Source organism: Myotis myotis, unplaced genomic scaffold (assembly GCF_014108235.1).
Source record: "Myotis myotis isolate mMyoMyo1 unplaced genomic scaffold, mMyoMyo1.p scaffold_m19_p_9, whole genome shotgun sequence".
NCBI classification, from domain to species: domain Eukaryota; kingdom Metazoa; phylum Chordata; class Mammalia; order Chiroptera; family Vespertilionidae; genus Myotis; species Myotis myotis.
The window spans coordinates 38,713,961-38,740,397 of record NW_023416401.1 but is presented as its reverse complement, the minus strand read 5'-3'; the positions used below and the strand labels follow the sequence as shown (position 1 = coordinate 38,740,397).

Genomic DNA, 26,437 nt, shown 5'->3' with positions numbered 1-26,437 from the left:
AAAAATACATTTATTTTTTAATGTATACATGTACACTGATAGTCCGACAGAAAACTTTATGACTCCATTTGATATTATCAGTGGGACTTTTGCTGCTGCATCACTGATGACAGCGATTTTACATCAGGTTTATATTTCATGACCTTCAGAGATATGCACGAGCTACTACTTTCATCCGTCAGGCTACTCCTATTATGAGACTTAACAAAATTCATCACTGAGAACAAAGATTCACAAGCGTATGTGGATGAAACCAAAACACTGGTCGGATCTAGGAAGGCAGGGAGAGTTAAGGCAGAGGCATAGAAATTGCTCTTCCCCTCTCTCATCAATCCACCATGTCTATAGTCTTTAAGATAACTTGTTATGTAAAATTATTTATTTATCTAAGATGTACCTACACTGAATTTATCTGAAAAATAAAAATGTCAATATTAAGAAAAAATTGTAAATGGAAGATTATAAGAGAGGGTTTCGTGGGCCAGCAAAAGTTACTGGCGTGCCATGTGTGGCACACGTGCCAGGAGTTGCCCACCCGTGACTTAGGAGAACTCTTCCTCTTAGAGATCATATTCTGATGGTAGAAATAAGCAAATAAAATAGGTACTGTTTCTAATCATCAATGAGAAAATACACACAATGTGATGGGGTTTCAAGGAAAGGCCTCTCTGAGCTAATGATATTTGAGGAAAAAATGAAAGTCAAAATGAATCAGACATTTTAAGAGTGGGAGGCCTCTCCCTCTCCCCCTCCCTCTCCTTTCCTCGTTCTCTAAAATTCAATAGAACTATTCTTTTTAAAAAAAAGTTTTGGGTTCAATTCCTGGCCAGATTCAATACCTAGTTTGCAAGTTGGATCCCCAGTTAGGGTGTGAGTGGGAGGCAACCAATTAATGTTTCTATCTCACATCAGTATTTCATTTCTCTCTCCCTCCATCTCTCCTTCATGCCCTCCTTTCCTCTCTCTCTAAAATCAAGAAACACATACTCTGGTTTCTCTTCAGATCGTATAAATCTTTTGCCTTTTAAAATCAAGAAACGTATCTTCAGGTGAGGATAAAAAAAAAATAAAGACCCTCCCTGCTGCTATGTGAGGAATGCTTTTGAGAGAGATAACAGCTTACAAAGGGAGGTCAGGTAGAAGGCTGTATGGTGTAGGCATTGGTGGTAGTAAAGCTGAAAAGAATTGGAAATACAGAGGACAAGACTTTGTAATAAATTGAATGGAAAGAGGAAAAAAGAAGGAATTAAGGAAGACTCAGGCCTTTAATTTTAATAGCTGGATGGATGTTAATATATTTCGACACTGAAATGATTGATAGAGATGGGACAAAAATAATGGCATCTATTTTAAATATGTTAACTTTGAAAAGCATATTTGATATCTAGGTGGATACGTCAAATAGTCAATCCTATATAATAAAAGCCTAATATGCTAAATGTCCGGTCGACCATTCAACCAATCAAAGCATAATATGCTAATGATATGGTAAGGCCGCTCAACTGCTCACTGTGATGTACACTGACCACCAGGGGGCAGACAGGTGACCGGTCGACCAGTTGCTATGATGTGCACTGACCACAAGGGGGAAGACGCTCTGACCCGTAGGTTAACTTTCGCAACTGAGCAAGACGGGCTGGACACGCGCTGTAGCCCTCCCGCGGTTCCTTTCCAGCTGGCCAACCTCCCGTATCCCTCCCTGGCCAGCCGGCCCCGATCAAGACTGGGCAAGATGGGGCCAAGCACACCCTGTAGCCCTCCTGTGGTCCCTCCCCGGCCCCATTTATGCACCGGTGCGGTCCTTCAGCCTGGCCTGTGCCCTCTTGCAATCTGGAACCCCTTGGGGGATGTCAGAGAGCCGGTTTCTGCCCGATCCCACAGACCAGTCCGAGGGACCCCACTGGTGCACGAATTTGTGCACTGGGCCTCTAGTTGGTATATAAGGCTGTAAATTCAGGAGTCGTGTACCTGGAGCCATATGAAGAACATGATGAAATCAGCCTAGGGAAGAATAAGGTAAAAAGAGAAAAATCATAATAAAGCCCGTAGTAATCTAAATTTGGAGATCAAGTAGAAGAAGAGAAACCAACAAAGGAACTGAAAGAGAGAGAGCAGTCAGAGGGGTAACAGGAAAACTGAGAGTAAGTTATTAGAAGTTTAAAGAGTAAAGCACTGGAAAATGAGGAAATGGTTCAATATATTGAATTCTGTTAAGGTCAGTGAAGATAAAAGTGTGTCTTCTGAATTTTGCAAGATGAACATCATTGGTTAATATACAAAGAGCAGTTTCAGTGAAATGGTGGAGATTGAAGCCAAATTGGAAAGAGATAAATGTATAATAGGTAAGGCACTGGGTATAGTAAGTATAGGCAACTCTTTCAGAAGTTTGGCTGTGAATAGATATGGCGTGGTAGTTGAAGAGGGATGTGAGATCAGTAGAGGTAGTATTTAAGGAGATAATAATTTAGTTTATTATGTTGATGGGAGTGATTCATTTAGTAAGAAGAAATTGTTGAGGCAGCAAAGAGATAAAATAATTGAAGGAACAAAGTCCAGAACAGAAGTGGATGGATTTATGTTTGATTAGAGAGATGGAAATAAGAGGTGATGATTGTATTGGTGCAGCTATGTTTGTAGGATTAGGAGGAAAGATGAGGAAGTTTCATTCTGATGGTTTCATTTTTCACCTAGAGTGTAGTCTCTCAGAGTGGGAAAGCATACTGAATAAGTTTGAATACTTTTGGTACAATTTACTAATTGCAAGACCATGGAAAAATTAACCTCTTAAAACCTTAGTTACCATTATCTCAAAAAATGAACCTCAGTGTAGGCAAATATCTTCTGATAAAAATTTAAATAGGTGTTTTACTACCATGGAATTTAGTTTATCTGAGTTGCATTCATTAGAATTCTTATCATAGCCTTAAGTATCTTGAAACTTTTTTGGAATAATGCAAGATACAGATTAATAACCACAACCTGTTTTTCTGTTATCTGATCTAACTCCGTTGTTGTTGTTCTCCTTTTTTCTGTTTTTTCTTTTTTTAGCTATACTTTCACCTTCTGGTCTGAAAATGGCACTGATAATCTCTCATATCATTGGGTAAAGGCTATATTTAGAAAATTTTATTTATTATATTTTATAACTTTTTTCCTTTAGAGATCCCACTATATAAATAATTCAAATAACATTAGGACTTCTTTAATGAATAATAGCTTTATTAGAGTATCAGGATAAAAACAGGGATTTTTGGCACCAGATTGTTTTATACAGCCCATGAAAGTGAAAAGTAATGAAGTAATATCTTTCTTTAAATGTATGCTTGCAACTTTTTGTTCACAGAGATGGAAAAAAAGCTGAAGGAAGAGAGAGAAGCTCGAGAAAAGGCTGAAAATAGGGTTGTTCAAATTGAGAAACAATGTTCCATGCTAGATGTTGATCTGAAACAGTCTCAGCAGAAGCTTGAACATTTGGCTGAAAGTAAAGAAAGAATGGAGGATGAAGTAAGAAAAATAGACAATACTGATTTTGATCACCTTATAAAAGAGAAACAATCACATGTTATGTCTGAAAAGACTCTATAATTTAAACAACATGGAAGAAACGTGAATGAAATAACCTATATGTATCTGTGTTCACTGCTCTATGGTCACTACTATATCCCTAGCTCTTAGAATTTTCATCTTCAAATAGTTATTAAACATTCATACATAGGGTATGTATCATTTGGCACTGACAGCACAACTATGTAGAACTGTCATAGCTCTTCCCCTGAAGAAACTGACGATCTGCTTTTAAAACAAACAAACAAACAAACAAACAAACAAAACCTGTCCGTATTGTAAAGTATTCTGTAATCACAAAGAGGAGCATTGCTGTTAGGATTCCAAAAAGGTGTTAAACTGTAGTCTTGACTGGCTTAGATTGACAGAAACCACAGGGTACACATTTATAAAGCAATAAATAAAAAGACAAAATGATATTATATTCTTGTGGCTACTATATGTATTTTAGAAATTATTTAGAAAATGAAAGTAATTAGTCTACACATGTAAGTTAGAGAAGGGAGAAAGAGAAGACCAGAAAAATCAGAATTATCTTAACAAAAGAGGGGCAGAATGTCACTACTAGTATCATTTTAAAGGTTGAGAGAGACTTCAAATCTTAATAATTTGAGAGTCAGAAGTCTGAGCTGGTGGAAGGAACATTATCAGTGAAGATAACAATGAAAGAGAGATTACTGAGTACTTAAAAGATAGGTAAGGAAAAAGGGAACTTGATCTGACCAGAGAAGAGTATTAATAGTCTTTTAAATTTAAAATGGGAGCTATAGGTGAAAAGATTCTTTAAAGAAAACTCATCTGGTAATCCTGTCTAATAATAGACAAACATGGTAATTAACCATACCTCCGACACGCTTCCCATTGGCTAATCAGGGTGATATGCAAATTAACTGCCAACCAAGATGGCGGCCAGCAGCCAGGCAGCTGAAGCAAACAGGAGGCTTGCTTGCTCCAGTGATGTAGGAAGCCAGGGTTCCCCGCCTGCCGCCGCCCAGCTCTGAGCTGCACTCTAAGCAACTATGTTGCAATTATAGAAGCTAAACAATCCCCAGAAACCTGCTTTCAGCCTGCCGGGTCTCAGAGCTGGAGTTGCAATAGTCTTTCAATTATAGAAGCTAAACAAAGCCCAGATACCTGCTTTCAGCACCTGAGTTCTCAGAGCTGAAGCCGAGCCTCAGAGCTAAAGCCGGCTCTCAGCTCCAGTGACAGCCATAGACAATAAATAAATCCCAGAATAAAAAAAAAAAGAAAAAAAGGAGAGGTTGGGAGCTTCGGTCACCCGCCAGCCTGAAAACGGCCCTCAGCCCCTCACCCAGACTGGCCAGGCACCCTAGTGGGGACCCCCACCCTGAAGGGGGTGTGGCCAGCTGCAGACAACCATCATCCCCTTATCCAGGCTGGCCAGGCACCCAAGCGGGACCCCCACCCTGATCCGGGACACCCTTCAGGGCAAACCAGCTGGCCCCCACCCGTGCACTATCCTATATAGTAAAAGGGCAATATGCAAACTGACCCTAACAGCAGAAGGACTGGGAATGACTGGTCACTATGACACACACTGACCACCAGGGGGCAGACGCTCAATGCAGGAGCTGCCCTCTGGTGGTCAGGGCGCTCTCACATGGGAGGAGCTCTGCTCAGCCACAAGCCAGGCTGATGGCTGCCAGTACAGCGGTGGTGGTGTGAGCCTCTCCTGCCTCCTCAGCAGCACTAAGGATGTCCAACTGCAGTTTAGGCCTGCTCCCTGCTGGCAAGTGGACATCCCCCGAGGGCTGTCGGGCTTCCAGAGGGATGTCTGATTGCTATCTTAGGCCCAATCCCCCAGGGAGCAGGCCTAAGCCAGCAGGTGGTCATCCCCTGAGGGGTCCCAGACTGTGAGAGGGCAGAGGCTGGGCTGAGGGCCCCCCCCCCCCCCCCGCTCCCACCCGAGTGCACAAATTTTTGTGCACCGGGCCTCTAGTAGTATATATAATGTCTTATAAAGAAGAGAAATTAGAGGTACCTATTAGAGTCAGCATGCAGGAAGAATGTATGCTGAAAGTTTGAAAGATAATATTCAGTCACTTAAAATCCCCCTATTTCTGTTCTAGGAGTTGGGATACTGAATAATAGAGGTATGGTCTTGACTTTTGTGAAACTTACAGTCCAGAGGGAAAGACAGATAGTAAAATAGTAATTACAAGCATGACATATATTTAAAAGAGGATGTAGTGAGTGCTGTAGGAGTGTTATAACTAATCACATCTGGTAGTTAAGGAAGACCTCAAAAACTTTGGAGGGTTATAGATGAGCATAAATACTTATGAATGAACAGGTAAATGTAAGTACCTCTTAGGAAGTTTCCCCTAAAAGTGGCTTTTATACTTTTTTCCAAAATTTCCATACAGGTTAGAGTAGAAAGAAACCAAAAATTTTTCCCCTAAGATACCATATTTGAAACTTGGGTATTAATTGACTTAGTAAATTCTGCAGTCATAAACATAAAATAATGGAGAGTGTTTAGAATGCTGATATTCTCTATTTGTGTAAGGCATGATAATACTTGAGATTTGATTTGTATTCTTTAAAATAATGTCTAATAAGCTTAAAGAGATTTAAGATCCTAATCATTTTTCTCATTCATAGGTCAAGAATCTCACTTTGCAATTGGAGCATGAATCAAATAAGCGACTGTTGTTACAAAATGAATTGAAGACTCAAGCATTTGAGGCAGACAATTTAAAAGGTCTAGAAAAGCAGATGAAACAGGAAATAAATACTTTACTGGAAGCAAAGAGATTATTAGAATTTGAATTAGCTCAGCTTACAAAGTAAGTCTCGGAAGAGCATTCTTAAAAAAAACTCTTGATTTTTTTTTTTGTATTCAACATTGCTTATGTGTTTGATATTTTATGTATATATAGATTATGTACTTAGAATTTGTGAAAAGAAGACTTAACAAAGCTTTTAGAAATAAAGTAATCTACTTGCAAAGAAATTTTACAGGAGAGTTCAGTCTTTGGTAGGACAGACTCACTAAATAAAAAAATAGTTATTTCAAGGAAGAAAAAAAGGAAATTATTAAAGCTACTTCTTTACAGTAAGTTTGTTTATGGTGAAAAAAACTCCACAATTTTCTCACGATTTTCATATCCACAAAAGTCATCTTTTTTCACATTTGAATTTCTAATATCATGGATGACCTTTTTATTATGGATTCAGTACCTTACAGGAAATGTTCAAGGTTTTCTTTAAAGACTAGAATTAGACATGATGACTCTGTGTTTGTTTGTTTTGTTTTCTTCCTTTGGTTCATCTCAGAATGCAAAGTGCTGTTTTTCTCCTTCTGTTCTGAGATCTGATGTGCCTGCTTACTTGGAATGGAGACAAAGCAAGGTGTCAGTATTGCTTTCAGAAATTGTATAAGGACATGCTTCAAAAATTTAATATGCAAACCATGTGTATTTATGTCCTCCAGATTTATGTTATAATATCTTCATTTGCCAGCTTCATTTAAAACACAGTGATTCTTGGATAAAATTGTCAGTTTTGACTTCGTTAGATTTATACTGGTGAAATTCTTTTTTTCTTTTAGAGCCACTATTCTCACCAAGCAATATATTTTGTAGTTTTCTTCCAAAATTAATTCATCGTTCAGTGATCATTTACTATGTACCTTCTATCAACCATATGCCTTATTAGATGCTAAAAATACAAAGCTATTAATATCTAATATGAAGACTTAGCAACTGCAGATGAAATTGTTCGTCTTTGAAAATCTGTCTGTGGGATACATTGTGTCACTATCTTTTTGAGTCTGTTCCTCTTTATCCAGTTGTGTTTATGTATATATATATTCTATACATGTAGTTAGTTGTCTGTGTTTCTTTTCTCCCTTCTTTTTCCTTACCTGATTATTCATTTCTACCCACCTCCCCCTGCCTTTTTTAAAAATTGGTCATAATATATAGTACTGATTTGTTATATATTAAGTATTGTATGTCCTTTGTTTGTAATGGTTTACTTACCACATAAAACATTTTAAATGTATCCCTAAGAATGCTTTTCTTTACAAAAATTTACCTTAAAAAGTCATTTTTATTTGTGTAATTTGCATTAATCCACAATTAATAGTCTCCCCAAAGTGACCTTTGTTAGAAAAGGGTTCCCTCTGCTTTGCATAACATCATTTTATAAGGAGCAAAATGGAACCATACAGTATGGTCTAACCAAATATAAATATTAAAGCAATACTGTGTAATGAAGTATGATTTTGTAAAACAAAGGTCATTTTTTATTTTAGCAACTTTATGAAACAAAGAATAATATAAAGTCTGCTATAAATAAGAGCATGTGTTTACTATTTTCTCTTTTGTCTGAAGACAATATAGAGGAAATGAAGGACAGATGCGGGAACTACAAGATCAACTTGAAGCTGAACAATATTTCTCGGTGAGAATCATTTTTAACATTAGACTGTTTCAAAACCTGACTTAAAACAAGATGTTTAGATTGTTAGTGTGAACTGTGATTCTTTTTTAAATGATTATGAAGCTGTTTTCTCCCTTTTATATCTCTGTTTCTACATTTCGTTTCTCAATCTGATTTAGTGATCTATTAAGTTGTAAAGAAATGACCATTTTTGTGCAGTTATTTCCAGAATTGCCATCAAACTCTAGAGCAGTGGTTCTCAACCAGTGGGTCGTGACCCCTTTGGGGGTCGAACGACCCTTTCACAGGGGTTGCCTAAGACCATTGGAAAACACATATATAATTACGTATTGTTTTTGTGATTAATCACTATGCTTTAATTATGTTCAATTTGTAACAATGAAAATACATCCTGCATATCAGATTTTTACATTACAATTCATAACAGTAGCAAAATTACAGCTATGAAGTAGCAACGAAAATAATTTTATGGTTGGGGGTCACCACAACATGAGGAACTGTATTAAAGGGTTGCGGCATTAGGAAGGTTGAGAACCACTGCTCTAGAGCTACATATGAGACTGGTAGCAAGTCCACCTGGTTTTAGAGTAACTGTATTATCACGTGTGGTTCATGTAGCCATATTACAGTAGTCTGCATACATACATTTGTTCAAGAGATTTTTCCTGTTTGGTTCTATATGCATTTTATGCATCTGTTTTGCTTTTTCTCCAAGGAAGTCACTCTAACTCATTTGTTACAGGCCAAGTTATTTTTGCCTCTACCATTGATGGGCTTTGAGGCTTTATTGAAGCCTCTGAATTTTTTGTTTGTTTCTTTTGGTTGCCACACTGTGTTCTACCATTTAAATACTTGGGAGTGGAATTATTGGATCATCTGTTAGTTATTTAACTTTATAAGAAACTACCAACTCTTTTTTTTTTTAAATATATATTTTATTGATTTTTTTACAGAGAGGAAGGGAGAGGGATAGAGAGTTAGAAACATTAATGAGAGAGAAACATCGATCAGCTGCCTCCTGCGCACCTCCCACTGGGGATGTGCCCGCAACCAAGGTACATGCCCTTGACCTGAATCGAACCCGGGACCTTTCAGTCTGCAGGCTGATGCTCTATCCAGTGAGCCAAACCAGTTAGGGCAGAAACTACCAACTCTTTTTAACCCACTATTAAACACTTATTTTTTTTCTTATCACTTGTTTTGCAGACACTTTATAAAACCCAGGTAAAGGAACTTAAGGAAGAAATTGAAGAAAAAAACAGAGAAAATTTAAAGAAAATACAGGAACTACAAAATGATAAGTATGTTTATTTTACTTTAGAACAAGACTCAGTATTACAACAAAACATTCTTAACTTAAAATTTAAAGATAGAAATTAGATGTGCCATTATTCTGATGGCGATGATATAGCAAATTATACTGGGTTAATTAAAAACTAATCAAACTAGATTTATGCTGAAGTTTATCTTTATGGTGAAAAAGATAATTTTGTACATTAAAACTGTAGCAATTATACAGAGATTCACTAAACTGTAACAGTAAATTGTTTTCAGGGGTCTCTTTTTTTAAAATTTTATTTAAATCTTTATTGTTGAGAATATTATAGGTATCCCCCTTTTCTCCTCCATTGCCCCCCTGCAACCAGTTCCCACCTTGCCCCAGGCCTTCACCACCTTATTGTCTGTGTCAATATGTAATGCATATATGCATATATGTATATAAGTTCTTTGGTTAGTCTCTTCCCACCTCCCCTCCCCTGTTTCTTTTGAGATTCGTCAGTCTTTTCCATATTTCCATGACTCTGGTTCTATTTTATTCATCTGTTAATTTTGTTCATTGGATTCCTTGTTCTGTATATAAATAGTTCATGCTGTATGCACAAGTAATTTTATGTTACCTAAAGGTAGTTAAATTCTTCCTCATGTGAAATTAACCTATTAGGAAGGTTAATTTTTATTGCGTATGTGCCTTAGAAAGAGAAGACCTTTAAAGCTACTTAAGTGTAATTACTTCTCATATCTAGTGTCAGAACAGACACTGGAACTAGTTTTCTGACGTTTTTATATTCTCTTTTCATATAACCACATTTGAAATTAATTAATTAACTTATTTATTAATTTATTTATTGTTAATCCTCACCTGAAGATGTTCTCCATTGATTTTTTAGAGAGTGGAAGAGATGGGGAGAGACAGAGAGAGAGAGAAATTGATGTGAAAGAGACACATCTATTGGTTGCCTCCCACAACTGGGGCTGGGATTCAAGCCTGCAACCCAGGTATATGCCTTTGACCTGAGACGCTTCAGTCCAAGGGCCAACACTCTATCCACTGAGCCTAACCAGCTAGAGCTGAAAGAAATTTTGAAAATTTAACTTTTAACGTTGAAGCAAACAAATCCATCCATAAAATAATAAAACGTGTAGTTTTATGAATTATATGACAAATATCATTATAACTACCACCTATGGAAGAGATGGAACTTTGCTCTCCATCACAGAATTCCACTATATCCCCTCTCTAATTATATCTTTTTTCCTCCCCATCACAAGAGTATCATCTTAACAGTTATCTGTTGAAAGAATGGATTATTTATCATATATATTTTTCCTCAGTTGTGATTTTGTTGATTTAATTTCCATAGTTATTGAATATTTTCATCCTCTTTCTATGTTTCCTACAATTCAGTGGTTAAATTTAGAGCTGTGCTGTGGTAGCCACTAGTCACATGTAGCCATTTAAATTTAAAGTTTAATCCATTTAAATAAAATTAAAACTTTAGTTCATGAGATGTACTAGCCACATTTCAGGTGCTTAATAGTCTACATGTGGTTAGTGTCTACCATATTGGACAGCACAAGTGTAGAACATTCCATCATTGTAGAAAATTTAATTAGACATTCCTAATCTGGAGGCTTAATCAGATTCAAATCTGATCTTTAGAGGGGACAAGACTGCCTCAGATATGACTTTATAATGTCTAGTTTCCTAATTGTGTCGTTAGTAATATTGACATTCAGTGCTTAGATCCTTAACATATTAGGTGGAGTCTAAAGTAGGTACAGAGTTACGTTTCTTGCTTAATCCCTGTGACGGTGATAGACTCCTATGGTAGAGTATAGCCTGTGGCCTATCATTTATTTTATTTTTATTTTTTTAAATTAAATCTTTATTGTTCAGATTATTACAGTTGTTTCTCTTTTTTCCCCCCAGAGCTCCCCTCCACCTGGTTCCCACCCCACCCTCTGCCCTCACTCCCCACCCACTGTCCTCGTCCATAGGTGCATGATTATTGTCCAGTCTCTTCCCGCATCCCCCACACCTCCCCCCCCCAAGAATAGTCAGTCCACTCCTTTTCTATGTCCCATATTCTATTATAATCACCAGTTCATTCTGTTCATCAGATTATTTATTCACTTGATTTTTAGATTCACTTGTTGATAGATGTGTATTTGTTGTTCATAATTTGTATCTTTTACCTTTTTCTTCTTCTTCCTCTCCTTAAAGAATACCTTTCAGCATTTCATATAATACTGGTTTGGTGGTGATGAACTCCTTTAGCTTTTCCTTATCTGTGAAGCTCTTTATCTGACCTTCAATTCTGAATGATAGCTTTGCTGGATAAAGTAATCTAGGTTGTAGGTTCTTGCTATTCATCACTTTGAATATTTCTTGCCACTCCCTTCTGGCCTGCAAAGTTTCTGTTGAGAAATCAGCTGACAGTCTTATGGGTACTCCCTTGTAGGTAACTGACTGTCTTTCTCTTGCTGCTTTTAAGATTTTCTCTTTGTCTTTTGCTCTTGGCATTTTAATTATGATGTGTCTTGGATCCTCTTTGGATTCCTTTTGTTTGGGGTTCTCTGTGCTTCCTGGACTTGTAATTCTTTTTCTTTCACCAGGTAGGGGAAGTTTTCTGTCATTATTTCTTCAAATAGGTTTTCAGTATCTTGCTCTCTCTCTTCTTCTGGCACCCCTATAATACGGATGTTGGTACACTTGAAGCTGTCCCAGAGGCTCCTTACGCTATCTTCGTATTTTTGGATTCTTTTTTCATTTTGCTTTTCCAGTTGGGTGTTTTTTGCTTCTTCATATTTCATATCTTTGACTTGATTCTTGTGATCCTCTGGTCTGCTGTTGGAACTCTGCATAATATCCTTTATTTCAGTCAATGTATGCTTAATTTCTAGTTGGTCCTTTATCATAGCCTCGAGGGTCTCACTAGATTTCTTGAGGGTCTCACTACATTTATTGGCAGTTTCTAGAAAGTTCTTGAAAAACCTTAAAAGTGTGGTTTTGAACTCTATATTCAGTCATTTGCTTTCCTCCATTTCTGTCATTTGTGTCCTGTATCTTTGTCTCCGCATTTTTTATGCTTCCCTGTGTTGGTAGAGTGGCTTTGTGTGCTAGGTGTCCTATAGGGCCCAGTGGCTCAGCCTCCCCAATTACCTGAGGTGGACACTCTTGGTGCACCCCTTTGTGAGCTTTGTGCACAGTCTTGTAGTTAAGTCTTGATTGTTGTAGGTATCACTGAGAGGAATTGACCTCCAGGCCTATTGGCTGTGAGAATCAGCTGTGTCTACAGTGGGAGAACTTCTGTGCTGGAGACACCCTTCTGGGGCAAGACTTGCTTTAGTGGTGCTTTGGTGCTCACTGAGTCTGCCCCCTGAGTGTATCCCTTATGGATCTGAGGAGTTGTAATCTGGATGGTCCCACTCTGACCACTGGGTACACTGGCTCTTGGATCTAAGGAGGTGCTAATTTAGCCTCTGCCTGAGGCAACACAGCAGGAGCTACGAAGAGATCTGCAGATTCCCCTTCCTTGTTTGTGGTTTGGAGGTGCCCAAATAAGGCCCAGCTGTGAAGCATTGCAAGCTGCTGTGGGGCATTGGGCCTTCTCTTGGAAGTTCTGAGTCTGTCTGGCCCAGCTGCAGTTTGTTAGGTAATTTTCAGATTGCAAAGGGCCAAGTCATTCATATGCAAAAGCCTCTGCTGCAGCCTGGGTAGGGCGGGGTCTCAGGGGAACAACAGGGCGGAGCAAGCAGCTATGGCTGATCCTCAGCCCTGACCTAAAGGGCCCCACGTCTCAGTGTCCCAGTTAATCGCTGCAAGCACCTTTGAGAGAAAGCCGCCCTCGAGTTCCGAGTTCTGCCTGCTGCCAGACAGTCCAGTTTCTCCCTGTATGAGTCTAGGTCAGGGGTGGGCAAACTTTTTGACTCGAGGGCCACAATGGGTTCTTAAACTGGACCGGAGGGCCGGAACAAAAGCATGGATTGAGTGTTTGTGTGAACTAATATAAATTCAAAGTAAACATCATTACATAAAAGGGTATGGTCTTTTTTTTTTTTAGTTTTATTCATTTCAAACAGGCTGGATCCTGCCCCACGGACCGTAGTTTGCCCACGGCTGGTCTAGGTCCCCAGAGACACACCCGGAACTGGAGTTCAGAGCAGTCGGGGCTTGTGGCTCCCTCCCTATTCAAAAAGACAGCCACGTCCTCAGTCGCCAGCCCTTGCCACATGCTCTTGATCCTCAGTACCTCTGCACTCCATCTCCGAAGCTCCTCTGAGTCTCTGTGCTTTTCTCTTTCCTCCTAGTTGTAGAATTGACACTCAGCCCACCTTCCTGTAGTTCTGGATGATGTCCATTTTGTCTTTTTTTTATTTTATTTTACTGATTTTTCACAGAGCGGAAGGGAGAGGGATAGAGAGTTAGAAACATCAATGAGAGAGGAACATCAATCAGCTGCCTCCTGCACACCTCCTACTGGGGATGTGCCCCGCAACCAAGGTACATGCCCTTGGCCGGAATTGAACCTGGGACCTTTCAGTCCTCAGGCCGACGCTCTACCCACTGAGCCAAACCGGTTAGGACCATTTTGTCTTTTAATTGTATTTTTGAATTTGTTGTAGGAGGCAGCAATTTCCAGTGTTTACCTATGCCACCAACTTGGTTTCTCCCTAGCCTATCATTTATATGGTGTTCACGGTGTAATATGCAATCCCAGGTTGTGTGCATTCACTGTGATAGGAGTACCCAATCTACTGTGTACTGTATTGTTTTAGAGGATTGACATGTTTTCCCGTTTGATCTATTTAATAGAAATATATTTATCATTACTATTGTGCTAACCACTGTCCTTCATGCCAGTGATATAATTATTAGTAAGTTATGGTTTTCATTTTCAAGTGCTTCAGAATCTAGGCTGAAAGATACAATTAGCGTAGATGACTATGACAAAGTGCTATTGGAACATATTGAAGGGATATACCTCATCATACCATGTGGGATTCAGAGACCATTTCCCAGGTGACAACTAAGAAAAAGAAGGATTTGCCAGGGAATGAGGAAGGGGGAAGTATAGGCAAAAGCCAATCTGTGATTTGGACAACTGCAGATGGCTTAGTTTACAGGTAGGGAGACAGTTGGTGACAGGTAATACTAGAGAAAAAAACCTGAGTCAGATTACGAAGTGCCTTGTGTGTCATGCTAAGGCATTTGGAATTACCAAACATTGACAAGTGGGAAGTTTGGTTTCTGTTGTTCTCTGTTGCATATCTACATCGCCTAGACTAAGGCCTTGCAAAGAACAAGTATTCAATAAATATTGAATTAATGAATGAATAAAATGAATGAATGAATGAAAATTTTAAGCTAGGGATTGACAAGATGGTGTTTTAGAAAGCTCCACTTTTTAGAGTGGAGAATGGATTGGAGTGAGTCAAAGCTGGGTGGATATAGGTTGTACACTTATACAGCCATTGAAATAATCTAGATGTAAAATTATAGTGGAAGTTCACAATAAAAGAAGAAGCAAGTGCATGGGGAAAAATAGGAAAGTAGAAACAGTAGAACTTGTGGATATGGGGAGTGGGGATGAAGGTTAGGGAAAACTTCAGGTTGGCTTTCAAGTTTCTGACCAGAGCAATTGTGTTGATGGTAATGCTAGTCCCAGAATTAAGGAACACCAAATTATGAAAAGAGGGGAGACGATATTATTTCCATTTCATACCTATTGAGTTTGAGGTGCCTATGGGATGTCCAAAGAGAAATGGATACCAGAGAGTTGGTTTACTGCTTCAGAACTCAGAGAAAAGATAAGGGCTTGAAGCTGATTTGACAATCCTTGCATAACTGAAACCACTTAGATGACATTTGTTAAGATAATTATGTATATCAGAGTTTATAAACTCATGAGCCTATGATACCATACATTTAGCTGGGTTGAAATTAGTTGGATCTAAGTATGGATACATTCATTGTGTGAGTTGTAATGATGATAACAAAATGAAGAGTTTATGTCCCAGTTATCACCACTTGTTCCCACATGGTAACACTGATCCAATATTTCAAGATCTGATTTTTTAAGAGAAGCCAAGAATCTCAATTTTTATACAAAATGTTGGCCCATATGTATTTTGTGTGTGTGTATCTGGAGGGAGGTAAGGGGGCACTTATGTGGACTCATTTGGCCCCATGCAGTAAGTTGTAACCCCCTAGTATATGATTAGAAGACATAAAGGCAGAGGACAGACATCTAGCTCCTGTACTCTTAAGTACTGGGCAGAAGAAGGGAAAGTAAGAAGTCACCAGTAATACAAGGAGAAAACCACAGTGAGGATATCACAAACACTAGGGGAATAGAATATTTCAATAAAAAATGATTTAAAGTGCCAAGTACTCAGAAATGTCAAGAAAAAATAAATTTTCCATTATATTTAAGGTTGTTAGGTACCTTGGTGAGAACAGTTCCTAAATAATGATGAGAATAGATACTTGATTAAGGTGGATTGAGACTAATGGGAAAAGAAGAAGTAGAGACAGTGTGTAGACAACAGCCACATTGACCTTACTATTTAGCAAACCTGTCAGTTCCACTCTTGCCTCAGAGCCTTTGAGATTGCTCTTCCCTCTGCCTAGAACAGTTTCCTTTGACTATCTACATGGCTTGTTCCTCTACCCTCTTCAGATCTTGTTCTAAATGTCATCACAGAGAACCCTTCCCTGAATACCTTTTTAAAATTGCAACTACAACATTGTAGATGCCCAATAAATATTTGTTAAAATAAAAATTCAAGAAAACGTGGTTGTTAAGGCAAGGAGATAGAGCAGTAGCTAGAGGAGAGTGTGAAGAAGACCCATTTCTTTTTAAAGATAGCAGAAATTCGAGCATCTATATATATAAAACCCTAAGTGACTGTTCAACTGGTTGACCATTTGACCGGTTGCAATGATATGCACTGACCACCGGGGGGGCAGGTGCTCAATGCAGGAGCTGCCCCTTGGTGGTCAGTGAGCTCCCACAACAGGAGCGCCACTCAGCTGACCTATGGGCGCCATACGCCTGGCTTAGGGCTGGTGAGCACAGCTGCAGAGGTGCAAGCCTCTCCCGCCTCTGCCTCTGCAGCAGTGCTACCAAGCAGCGGCAGGCAGCAGGCACACCGGGCCGGGATGAGCAGGAGCAGTGCGGCACCTGGCTCGGACTCAGGCTCCTCCCCAGCCGCCTGCTTCTTCACACACTACTACATCCTACGGCAGTGATGGCGAACCTATGACAGGGGGTGGATCAGGCCCTGCTCACACCCACCTTGGCCTGGCACTGCCTGCTCACTTGCTCCACCATTCCGTCACGGTCCTGCTCTCATTGGGGCCCATCAGGGCCAGCAGCACCTCCACTGCTGCTTGCTGCTAGCACTGTGTTGCTGACACCCGCAAAAATATAAATCTTTGTTTTACTCTGGTTGCAAATATAAAAAAATTTCTATATGTGACACGGCACCAGAATTAAGTTAGGGTTTTTCAAAATGCTGACACACTGAGCTCAAAAGGTTTGCCATCACTGTCCTAGGGGGATGTTGGACTGGCCCCAAGGGGTCCTGAATTGCGAGAGGGCGCAGACCAGTCTGAGGAATCCCACCGGTGCATGAATCCGTCACCGGGCCTCTAGTATTTAAATAAGATATGGGAAGGAAATCAGAGTGGGAAAAGTTGCATATCTATTCTTCTATTCGAACAAAATTTCTGAGCACTTTCTGTGAGCCAGAGACTTTTATAGGCATTTGGAATATATCAGTGAACAAGAACAAAGCCCCTGCCTATAGTCTTACAACCCAGAAGAATCGGGAATTATTCTAGTTCTTTAAGGAGATAGGGGGAAGGAAGGTAAGAGATTGACCTTAAGCATCAGTAAAGACAGGTCTGTCACTATGGAGAGTTGTGAAGAAAGCCTGGATGAAAATAGTTACAGATAGTTTTATCCTAAAGCACCTTATCATTCTTTGCTTTCTTTTGCACAATTATATAGAAATATAATTTGGGATTAATAGGTTTTCTGGCATTTTAAAGAATAACTTCAATACTTTATCCTGAATTTGATGTCAAGTGGTAGCTCCAGATGAGAACGTTATCCATCTGAAGCCTGTAATTTAATAGCACAGAACCACCCTTAGTATTCATAGGTTTACCAGTGGCAATATTTCCTATCTTTACCTAATATACTAATTAACCTACTCTTCCAGACAACTATTTTATATCTCTCCTCAGATCTTCAACAACCTTTCCTCATCCTCAGCAAATGGTCTTGCTTCCTCGATGTTGGAGAACATCTATTCTCCCTCACCACCATTGCTACTAACCTATCTACATCTGTACCTAACTCCTGCCTTCCTTTTACTTGATGTAAATGACCAAATATGTGCTTTTACCTAAAGGTAGCTCTTTTATCCTATCAGTTGTTGTCTACTTATAAATATGACTCCAGTAATTCATCTTTCCTAAGTCAATTTTTTCTTTCTATAATTATTCCTGTTGTTCTTTAAGCCTACAGACAAATATCTCCTTAAAAAAACCAGCACCCTCGCCCTAACTGATTTGGCTCAGTGGATAGAGCGTCAGCCTGTGGACTAAAGGGTCCCAGGTTCAATTCCAGTCAAGGGCACGTACCTTGGTTGCGGGCACCTCCTCAGTAGGGAGTGTGCAAGAGGCATCTGACCGATGTTTCTCTCTCATGGATGTTTCTAACTCTCTATCCCTCTCCCTTCCTTTCTGTAAAAACAAACAAACAAACAAAAAAAAACACTCTCTTTTAACTGCATATCTACTTCCAGCTATCCTCTCATTTATCTGTTTCTTTTTATAGCAAACTTCCTAAAAGGTGCATACCATTTCTCTTCAGGTCCTCTTCCCCCATTGAGTTTACTTCAGTGAGATATTTGCACTCACTCTGTTAAAATAACCCTTCTCAAGGTCACAGGGAACTTCCTAAAGTTAAATACAATAGTCAATTCTGAGTCCTTATTTAACAGCAGCAATTAACATTGTTGATTTCTCTCTTGACAGAAGTTCTTCACTTGGGTGGTGACATCACCGGTATTTTCCTCCTATTGAACTGGCTACTGTTTCTCAACCTCCTTGCTCCTTTGTTCCTTCCCATCTCTGAGACCTTTAAAGTTTGGAGGACCTAAGGGAGCACTCCCTACTTGTTCTTATCCAGCCTCACAACTTTAAATAGCATCAGTGTACTAGTATATTCTCCCCTGAATTCCAGGCTTGTATATTCAGCTGTCTATTTGACATCTCTACTTGAGTACTTAATAAGCATCTCACATGTAACATGGCCAGAAAAAATAACTGATTCCATCACCTTGCCAACCTGCTCCTCCCTTCTTTTCCATTTCAGTATTAGCAATTCTATTATTCCTAGTTATTTAAGTCAAAAATTTGAAATCATCCTAGATTCTTTTTTTTAAGATTCTTCATGCAGTCCATCAATAAATTCTCCTAACTGTAACTAAAAAATACATCCAGAATCTGATCATCCATTTGTACCATTTACCAATATGATCCAAAATATTATTTCTAATCTTGATTATTTCAATACTTTCCTAACTGGTATCCTGCTTCTGCCATTGTCCCCCCTAGTATCTGATCTTAGTCCAGCAGCAAGAATTTTAAAAATAGAACACAGAACAAAAGCCAAAGTCCCTATATTGTTTTAGAAAGCCTTATAATGTGTGTTCTTCTCTCCACCATTCCCCTTCCCCTTCTCTTGCCATGTCTCTCACAACTTTTACCCATCTCTCACTCTACTCACATTAGCTTCCTTTAGACCAACCTTAGGGCATCTGTTATTAGATGTTTCCTCTGCCCAAACACTGTATTCCCAGCTATCTACATGGCTTACTCTCTTATTTCATATCTCTTCTCAAATGAATCTGAGCAGAAAGGACTTCAAAAGAATGACCACATTTTATGTAGCAACCACATTCTTCCATCTTTTTATTTTATTTTATTCTTCTCTGGCATACTGTATATTACTTCATTTTTGTAAATTGTCTGTATCACCCTAATAATGTATGCTTTCTAAGACCAGAAATTGTATTTCTGTTGCATGCCTTAATTCCTTGAACAGGGTTTGGCACATGCTAGCATTCAGATAAATATTTGCTGAACAAATGAAAGAATACATACACACACACACACACTAGAGGCCTGTTGCACGAAGAGATTTGTGCAATAGGCCTTCCATTCCCCTGGCTGCTGGCCACCGGTTTTCCTCCGGCACCCAGGCCTTCGCGCTGGCCAGGCTCCAGCCGGACCTGGCCCCGTGGCTGTGAGGCTTTTGCTGCCCCGCCAGCCCCGCGGCCATGAGGCTTTCGCTGCCCCGCCAGCCCCGCGGCCATGAGGCTTTCGCTGCTCCGCCAGCCCTGGCCCCGGGGCTGTCAGGCTTCGCTCCAACGCTTGGAGCCTACGTATGCAAATTAACCGCCATATTTGTTAGGTTAATTTGCACTCTCCTGATTGGCTGGTTAACATAACGAAGGTACGGTCAATTTACATGTTTGTCTATTATTAGGTAAGAAGATATATATATTAGTTATTACAGTATCTCTTTCTCCTTAGGCCTGAGACAGAAAATTCAAATTTTCATCACTTCCTTAGTACAAAACAGGTGGAAAGCATTCATTTATTGGGCCTGATATATACAGAACGCACAATCATGACCAGAATAGCTTATTGAAGAGAGGCTCTTTGGGAAAAAAGATCAGGCAAACTGAAATGATCTGGTCCTGATCTGAATGTCAGTTCTGAAGACTTAAAAGTAATTCTCAAGAAGTTTTTCTAGAATAGGTTATAGTGGTTTGTAAATCTTTTCATAAGACTTTATAATCTCATTGAATTTCAGAGCTGGGAGAGACCTCAAAAATAATTTAGTTTAACTCTCTTATTTTACAGAGTTGATTAAGTTGAGCTCTGGAAATGTAAGGAACTTGTCCATTGTCCCTGTCAATTAGTTAGTGATAGAACAGGGATAAGGGGGAGCGGGCTGGAGGAGGTTAATGAGGAAAAAAAATGAGGACCTATGTAATACTTTCAACAATAAAGATTAAAGGGGGGAGGGAGGGAAGAACAGAGATAAGGGCTTAAGGTTTGGCCTGATTTACAAGCCAGTGATTTTTCCCCTGTGCCATGCTACCTTCCATTCCAAATCCACAACAAATTCCTTTTCAAAAGTAGACTACTTGCCATTGCTTTATTTTTTCTTAGTTAAGCACAATAGCAGATTATTAATTATTAAATATTAAAGAGTTCTTTACTACCCTGGCTGGGAAGCTCAGTTGGTTGGAGTGTCATCCTGTACACCAAAAGGTTATGGTTTCGATTTCTGATCAGGGCACATACCTAGGTTTTGGGTTCAATCCCCAGTCGGGGCACATACGGGAGGTGACTAATCAATGTATCTCTCTATCCTCCCTCCGGCTCTCCTTCCCTCCTCTTCCTTGCCTTCCTCCCTCCCTCCCTTCCTCCTTATCTAAAAAAAGTCAATTAAAAAAAAGGATGGCTCAGGTTCTCTAATAGTAGTTGGATGTAAGATGTGCTAAATCTCAGGTTCTAGAAGAGTTGATTTTGAGCTCAGCCACCCTTTCAAAGAAGACATACCAGCTCACGTGATTTCGTCAACTATAAGAATGTTCATGGCAATTACTGTGCAATAGTAAAGCGTTTATTTGTATCCATTTCTCTTACAAATGTATTGCAGAGAAACTCTTGCTACTCAGCTGGATCTAGCAGAAACAAAAGCTGAGTCTGAGCAGCTGGCTCGAGGGCTTTTAGAAGAACAGTACTTTGAATTGACCCAAGAAAGCAAGAAAGCTGCTTCAAGAAATAGACAAGAGATTATAGATAAAGATCACACTGTTAGTCGGGTAAGTGGTGATAGGAGATTATATGATTAAAATTTTAAATCAAAATAGGTTACATCTTAAAGTTTAGGATGTGAGTGTGTGTGCATGCATGTTTACAGTGGTCAATCTGTACTATGTATAAAATAATTTATGTAACTCAAAACAAAATTATTAGGAATTGAAATTGTATTCATTGTATTGGATTTTTTTTTCTCTCCATTTGGCTATAGATGTTAAAATGTTTTATGTGAAGAAATGCTTAGTTTTAGTTCATTTGTTGTATTATTTTCATACATTGGAACCGATTAACTTCTCCAAGCCTCAGATTCTTCATCTATAAAATAGAAATAATACTACTCTTCAGAATTCTTATGAAGATAAAATTAAATAATCTACATAGAGTGATGAATAAAAGTCTAAAAGTAATCAATCAAACATTTTAAATTGTCATGTTCATTATCGTTAAGGTGAAGGAACTGAGACTCAGAAGGATCACAAAGCTAGAAAACTAGCCGAAACTGGTTTGGCTCAGTGGATAGAGCGTCGGCCTGCGGACTGAAAGGTCCCAGGTTCGATTCCGGTCAAGGGCATATAGCTGCGTTGCGGGCACATCCCCAGTAGGAGATGTGCAGGGGGCGGCTGATTGATGTTTCTCTCTCATCCATGTTTCTAACTCTCTCTCTCCTCTCTGTAAAAAATCAATAAAATATATATATTAAAAAAAAAAGCTAGAAAACTAAATGGAAATTGTCTAGTTTCCAGTTTAGTTTTCTTTCCATTACACTTTTTTTCCTTTTATTCATGTGTATACAAATGTGTATTTGCATGCATACACACACACTCTCTGAAATAATTTTTGGAAGCTAACAATTGTTTTTAACTATTTTAATTTAATTAAAATTACATATTTTAAACTGGAAACCAGGCATATTTATAGTTAAGCAATGACAGATCTGTTTTCATTTAGGGAAAAAAGAAAGTATTTTTTTAAAGTCTATTGCTTTAAATATAAGACTAACAAAGAGATTATAGCTTAAACTTTTGTGTGCTTTATTTAGCTTGAGGAAATGAACAGCATGCTAACCAAAGATGTTGAATTATTAAGAAAAGAAAATGAAGAGCTAACTGATAAAATGAGGAAATCAGAGGAAGGTATGTAGGGTTTTTTTTATGTTTTTAAGCATAACATTAGTTCAGAGTAAATCTTTAGCTGTTTACATTTATGTTTTAGAAATGTTTGTTTTCATATGTTAATAACTTCTTTAGCCTTAAGAATTATTTTAGTAGAACTTAAATATTCTCACTCTTAAAAAATAAATAAATAAGGTAAATCTGTGAGGTGATGGATATGTTAACTCAATGGGGAAGAGAGGAATCCTTTCACAGTGTATATACAGTGTGGGCAAAAGTAGTTTTACAGTTGTGAGTATGCGAAAGAGTTTATTCTTGTATTATTATTCATTAACTAGAGTCCCGGTGCACAAAATTCATCCCCTCAGCCCAGCCTGCACCCTCTTCAATTCAGGACCCCTCGGGGGATGTCTGACTGCTGGTTTAGGCCCGATCCCTGCCGGTAGTTGGACATCCCTCTCACAATCCTGGCTCCTAATTGCTCACCTGGCTGCCTGCCTGGTCGCGCCCTAACTGCCCCCCACTGCCAACCAGGTCATCCCCAATGGCCCCCCTGCCGGCCTGGTCGCCCCATGCAGCCTGCTGTTCAGTCGTTTGGTCATCCCTCACTAACCCCCCTGCCAGCCTGGTCATAGACAACCATCTTATAAGGGCATGAGGGTTAATTTGCATATTACCTCTTTATTATATAGGATTATTGTATTATTTATTTGTATTACATTGCTGATTTGCTGTGCAGAAATTAAAGTAATTAATGCCATACAATAATATTTTATATAAATTGTTGACAGATTATAAACTGAAGAAAGAGGAGGAGATCAGTAATCTTAAGGCTGCCTTTGAAAAGAATATCAACACAGAACGAACCCTTAAAACACAGGTACATGTGCTCAGCCTTTTCCATGTTTATATTTGAGTATTGAGTATTCAGAAGTTAATATTTGCTTTTTATGCACTTTTTCTTAAAACTGAGAGTGTAATCCCTGACCGGTTTTCTCAGTGGTTAGAGCATCTGCCTATGGACCAAGAAGTCTTGGGTTCAATTCCCGGTCAAGGGTACATACCTCGATTGCAGATTCCCCAACCCCAGCAGGGGTGCATGTGGAAGGCAGCTAGTAGATATGTCTCTCTCACATGGATGTTTCTCTCTCTCTTTCTCTTCTCCTCCTCCTTCCCTTCCACTCCCTCTGCAAATCATTGGAAAATAAAATATCCTTGGGTGAGGATTAAAAAAAACAAAAAAAATGAGGGTATAAGAGTCAGGCTTTTCATTGGAACAAATAATGCAATAGTTTTTCTTCATTAAATAAAGAAGATTTATTCAGGAAATAGGATTTCAATTGAGTTAAGAAAGCTAGTTTGTCTAGTCATTTGACTAGAAAGAATGTTGTAGTTTGTACAGAAGACTCTAATTTACAGTTGGAAAATTTAATGAAAGGAAAACATTGAAGCCAAGAGAGAAGAATTGGGAATAAATAAGAAATTATAGGGGAGGATATAATACTTTGTACTTAATGCTGCAGCTAAATCAGATTTTTTAACAGTAAAACTTGATATCCTGTCATTTTATAAAGGTATCCAATAGTTTAAGTTCTTTATAAGGTACTGTGTACCTCAGATGATTTTTACTGTAAAATATATATTTTCTACCACTAGTGCACTCTCCCTCTTAATAATCCTTTATGTTGAAACTAATCTTCCAAAAATGTACTTATTATCTGTTGAAAATTTTTCAGTGGAGGTTTTTCTTACCTTTATACCAAACAGAGTATAAAAAAAAGGTTGACATTCATTACATAAAAATATAGTTCTGTGAAGCCAAAACTGCATAAGTTGGAAAAAAAACTAGGAAGAATATTTACAGCAAATATAGGTAAATATATAAAGAACGTCTTCAAATAAGAAAAAGACAGATTAATAGAAAAGAAGAAGAAGGGACATTTGAGAGAAAAAGAAACAGTAAAGTTCTTTGAAAAGCTCAACCACAATAATAAAGAAATAGAAATTAAAATGAGGTATCTTTTTGACAGTCAGATGGGCAGATTTAAATGATACTCAGCTTTGGCACCAGTGAACGTAGGGAAAGTTTATTTATATGCTTTAAGAGTAAAAAAATAGAAATAACCCAATCACCCATCAGTGTACTATTAACCCTTTGTGGTCCAATGTTATTTTTGGAATTCAAACAGTCTGGTCCAAATTAATTGATGGGATTGAATGTTGAACTTTTTAATGTTCTTATTGCTCGACGTTGGACCTGCTCCTAGCGCCTGGTCTGTCGAGTCATCCTCCATGTTGGACCGAAAAGGGTTAATAAATCATGATACATCCATACAGTGGAATGCAAAGGAAAATAAATGAAGTATGTTTACATTTATATGTAATCTACTTATATACATAGAGAAACATCTAGAACAGCCGTGGGCAAACTTTGGCCTGCGGGCTGGATCCGGCCAGTTTGAAATGAATAAAACTAAAAAAAAAAAAAGACCGTACCCTTTTATGTAATGGTGTTTACTTTGAATTTATATTAGTTCACACAAACACTCCATCCATGCTTTTGTTCCGGCCCTCCGGTCTAGTTTAAGAACCCATTGTGGCCCTTGAGTCAAAAAGTTTGCCCACCCCTGATCTAGAAGGATATATATACCCAGCAGAATAAAAGAAAAGGCGTTAGGAGAGATGGTCTTTGAGGGGATGATATTTATTACAAAGGCTTTCCACTTTAGTATATCTCTGTATTTGATTTTTTTATAATATGTTAGATTTATGATTAGAAAAAAACAAATATTCATTTATAAATTTAATGAAGTAAGCTTTTACTGCATTAAACAAATTATTCGAGAGCTCCTCATCCTAGATGGAACCTTATCTACATGGCAATGATAGTGGTTAGGACTTTTTTTTTCTATGTTAATGGACAATCTTTTATTTAACATTACTTAAGGAACAAGTATACCATGACTACGTTTTACAATTTCTGTAGCTAATTTCACATGCTTTTAACAGTTCTCCTTTTGAAGATATTTTTTTCATCTGGTAAAAGATGTTATCCTCAAGTATATATTTACATTTCCTTTCACTTTCAAAAGGGTCTCAGTGTGGCCTGTTCAGGTTGCCTTATCGCCTACTTTCCTACTTGTCGAAAGGGGGAAAAAACCTATCTTGGGCCTTTTTGCCATGTACTGCTTCCTCTGATTGTAATGCCATCTTTGCTTCCCCTCCTTCATACCATTTTTTTGCTTATACACCTTCTCTTTGTCTCTTAAGAACGTGTGGACACATATGCAGGTCCTTGAGGAAGCCTTCCTTACTTCTCCAACTCTCAGTTAGGTACTGCTGCTATAGTACCCTTACATGCCTCTTTCTTCTTACCACTCTACTGAAATGCTTTGGTGCATACCTGTATTTACCATCTTTATATCTAGTACCTAGCAGAGTACCTACATACAGTATAATAAGTGCTGGATAATTGTTGAATGATAAATGACTTTTTCAAGCTTATCTGGTTTTTACATTTGAGCAATGAGATAAGTCAGTAATTGTTGCTACTTGTGCTACCAATTATCATGTCCCAACTTTCATTAGGTTATCCTAATTTTTATGCACAAAAAAGTCCTCCTTCCTGATTTCGAAGAAAAAGTACATTTTTAGTGGAAATTTAAATTGGATGGCTACACTGAAATTCTTACTGATAATATTTTAATATTTTAATAGGCTGTTAACAAGTTGGCAGAAATAATGAATCGAAAAGACTTTAAAATTGATAGAAAGAAAGCTAATACGCAGGATTTGAGGAAGAAAGAAAAGGAAAACCGAAAGCTACAACTAGAACTCAACCAAGAAAGAGAGAAATTCAACCAGATGGTAGTGAAACATCAGAAGGAACTGAATGACATGCAAGCGGTAAGGTTTGTGTGTGTATGCACATGTAGGGTTATTTTCTTAAATTATTATTGCTGAATATGCATATTATCTATTTTGTTTATATTTGATTTTTCATATAAAAATGCATATTTTGGTTTATACTCTCCACAATTTATTATTACCTTAATATGAACCATGACCTTGAAAAAATAGAAAGATGCTATATTGTCTATTAACCATTATATCTTGAGTAATTTTTACCCAT

General features: G+C 38.3%; 1 protein-coding gene across 3 annotated transcripts in view; it reads left to right on the top strand.

Annotated features, from left to right (window-relative positions):
- ROCK1 (Rho associated coiled-coil containing protein kinase 1) overlaps nucleotides 1-26,437 on the top strand; it is a 138,208-nt gene that overhangs the window by 93,635 nt on the left and 18,136 nt on the right. For all 3 annotated transcript variants that reach the window (XM_036320995.1, XM_036320994.1, XM_036320996.1), the window contains exons 19-26: nucleotides 3,344-3,504; nucleotides 6,190-6,374; nucleotides 7,926-7,995; nucleotides 9,202-9,296; nucleotides 21,030-21,195; nucleotides 22,233-22,326; nucleotides 23,097-23,185; nucleotides 26,023-26,211. In XM_036320995.1, the coding sequence (XP_036176888.1) occupies nucleotides 3,344-3,504; nucleotides 6,190-6,374; nucleotides 7,926-7,995; nucleotides 9,202-9,296; nucleotides 21,030-21,195; nucleotides 22,233-22,326; nucleotides 23,097-23,185; nucleotides 26,023-26,211 (1,049 nt within the window). The remainder of the gene's footprint in view (nucleotides 1-3,343; nucleotides 3,505-6,189; nucleotides 6,375-7,925; nucleotides 7,996-9,201; nucleotides 9,297-21,029; nucleotides 21,196-22,232; nucleotides 22,327-23,096; nucleotides 23,186-26,022; nucleotides 26,212-26,437) is intronic.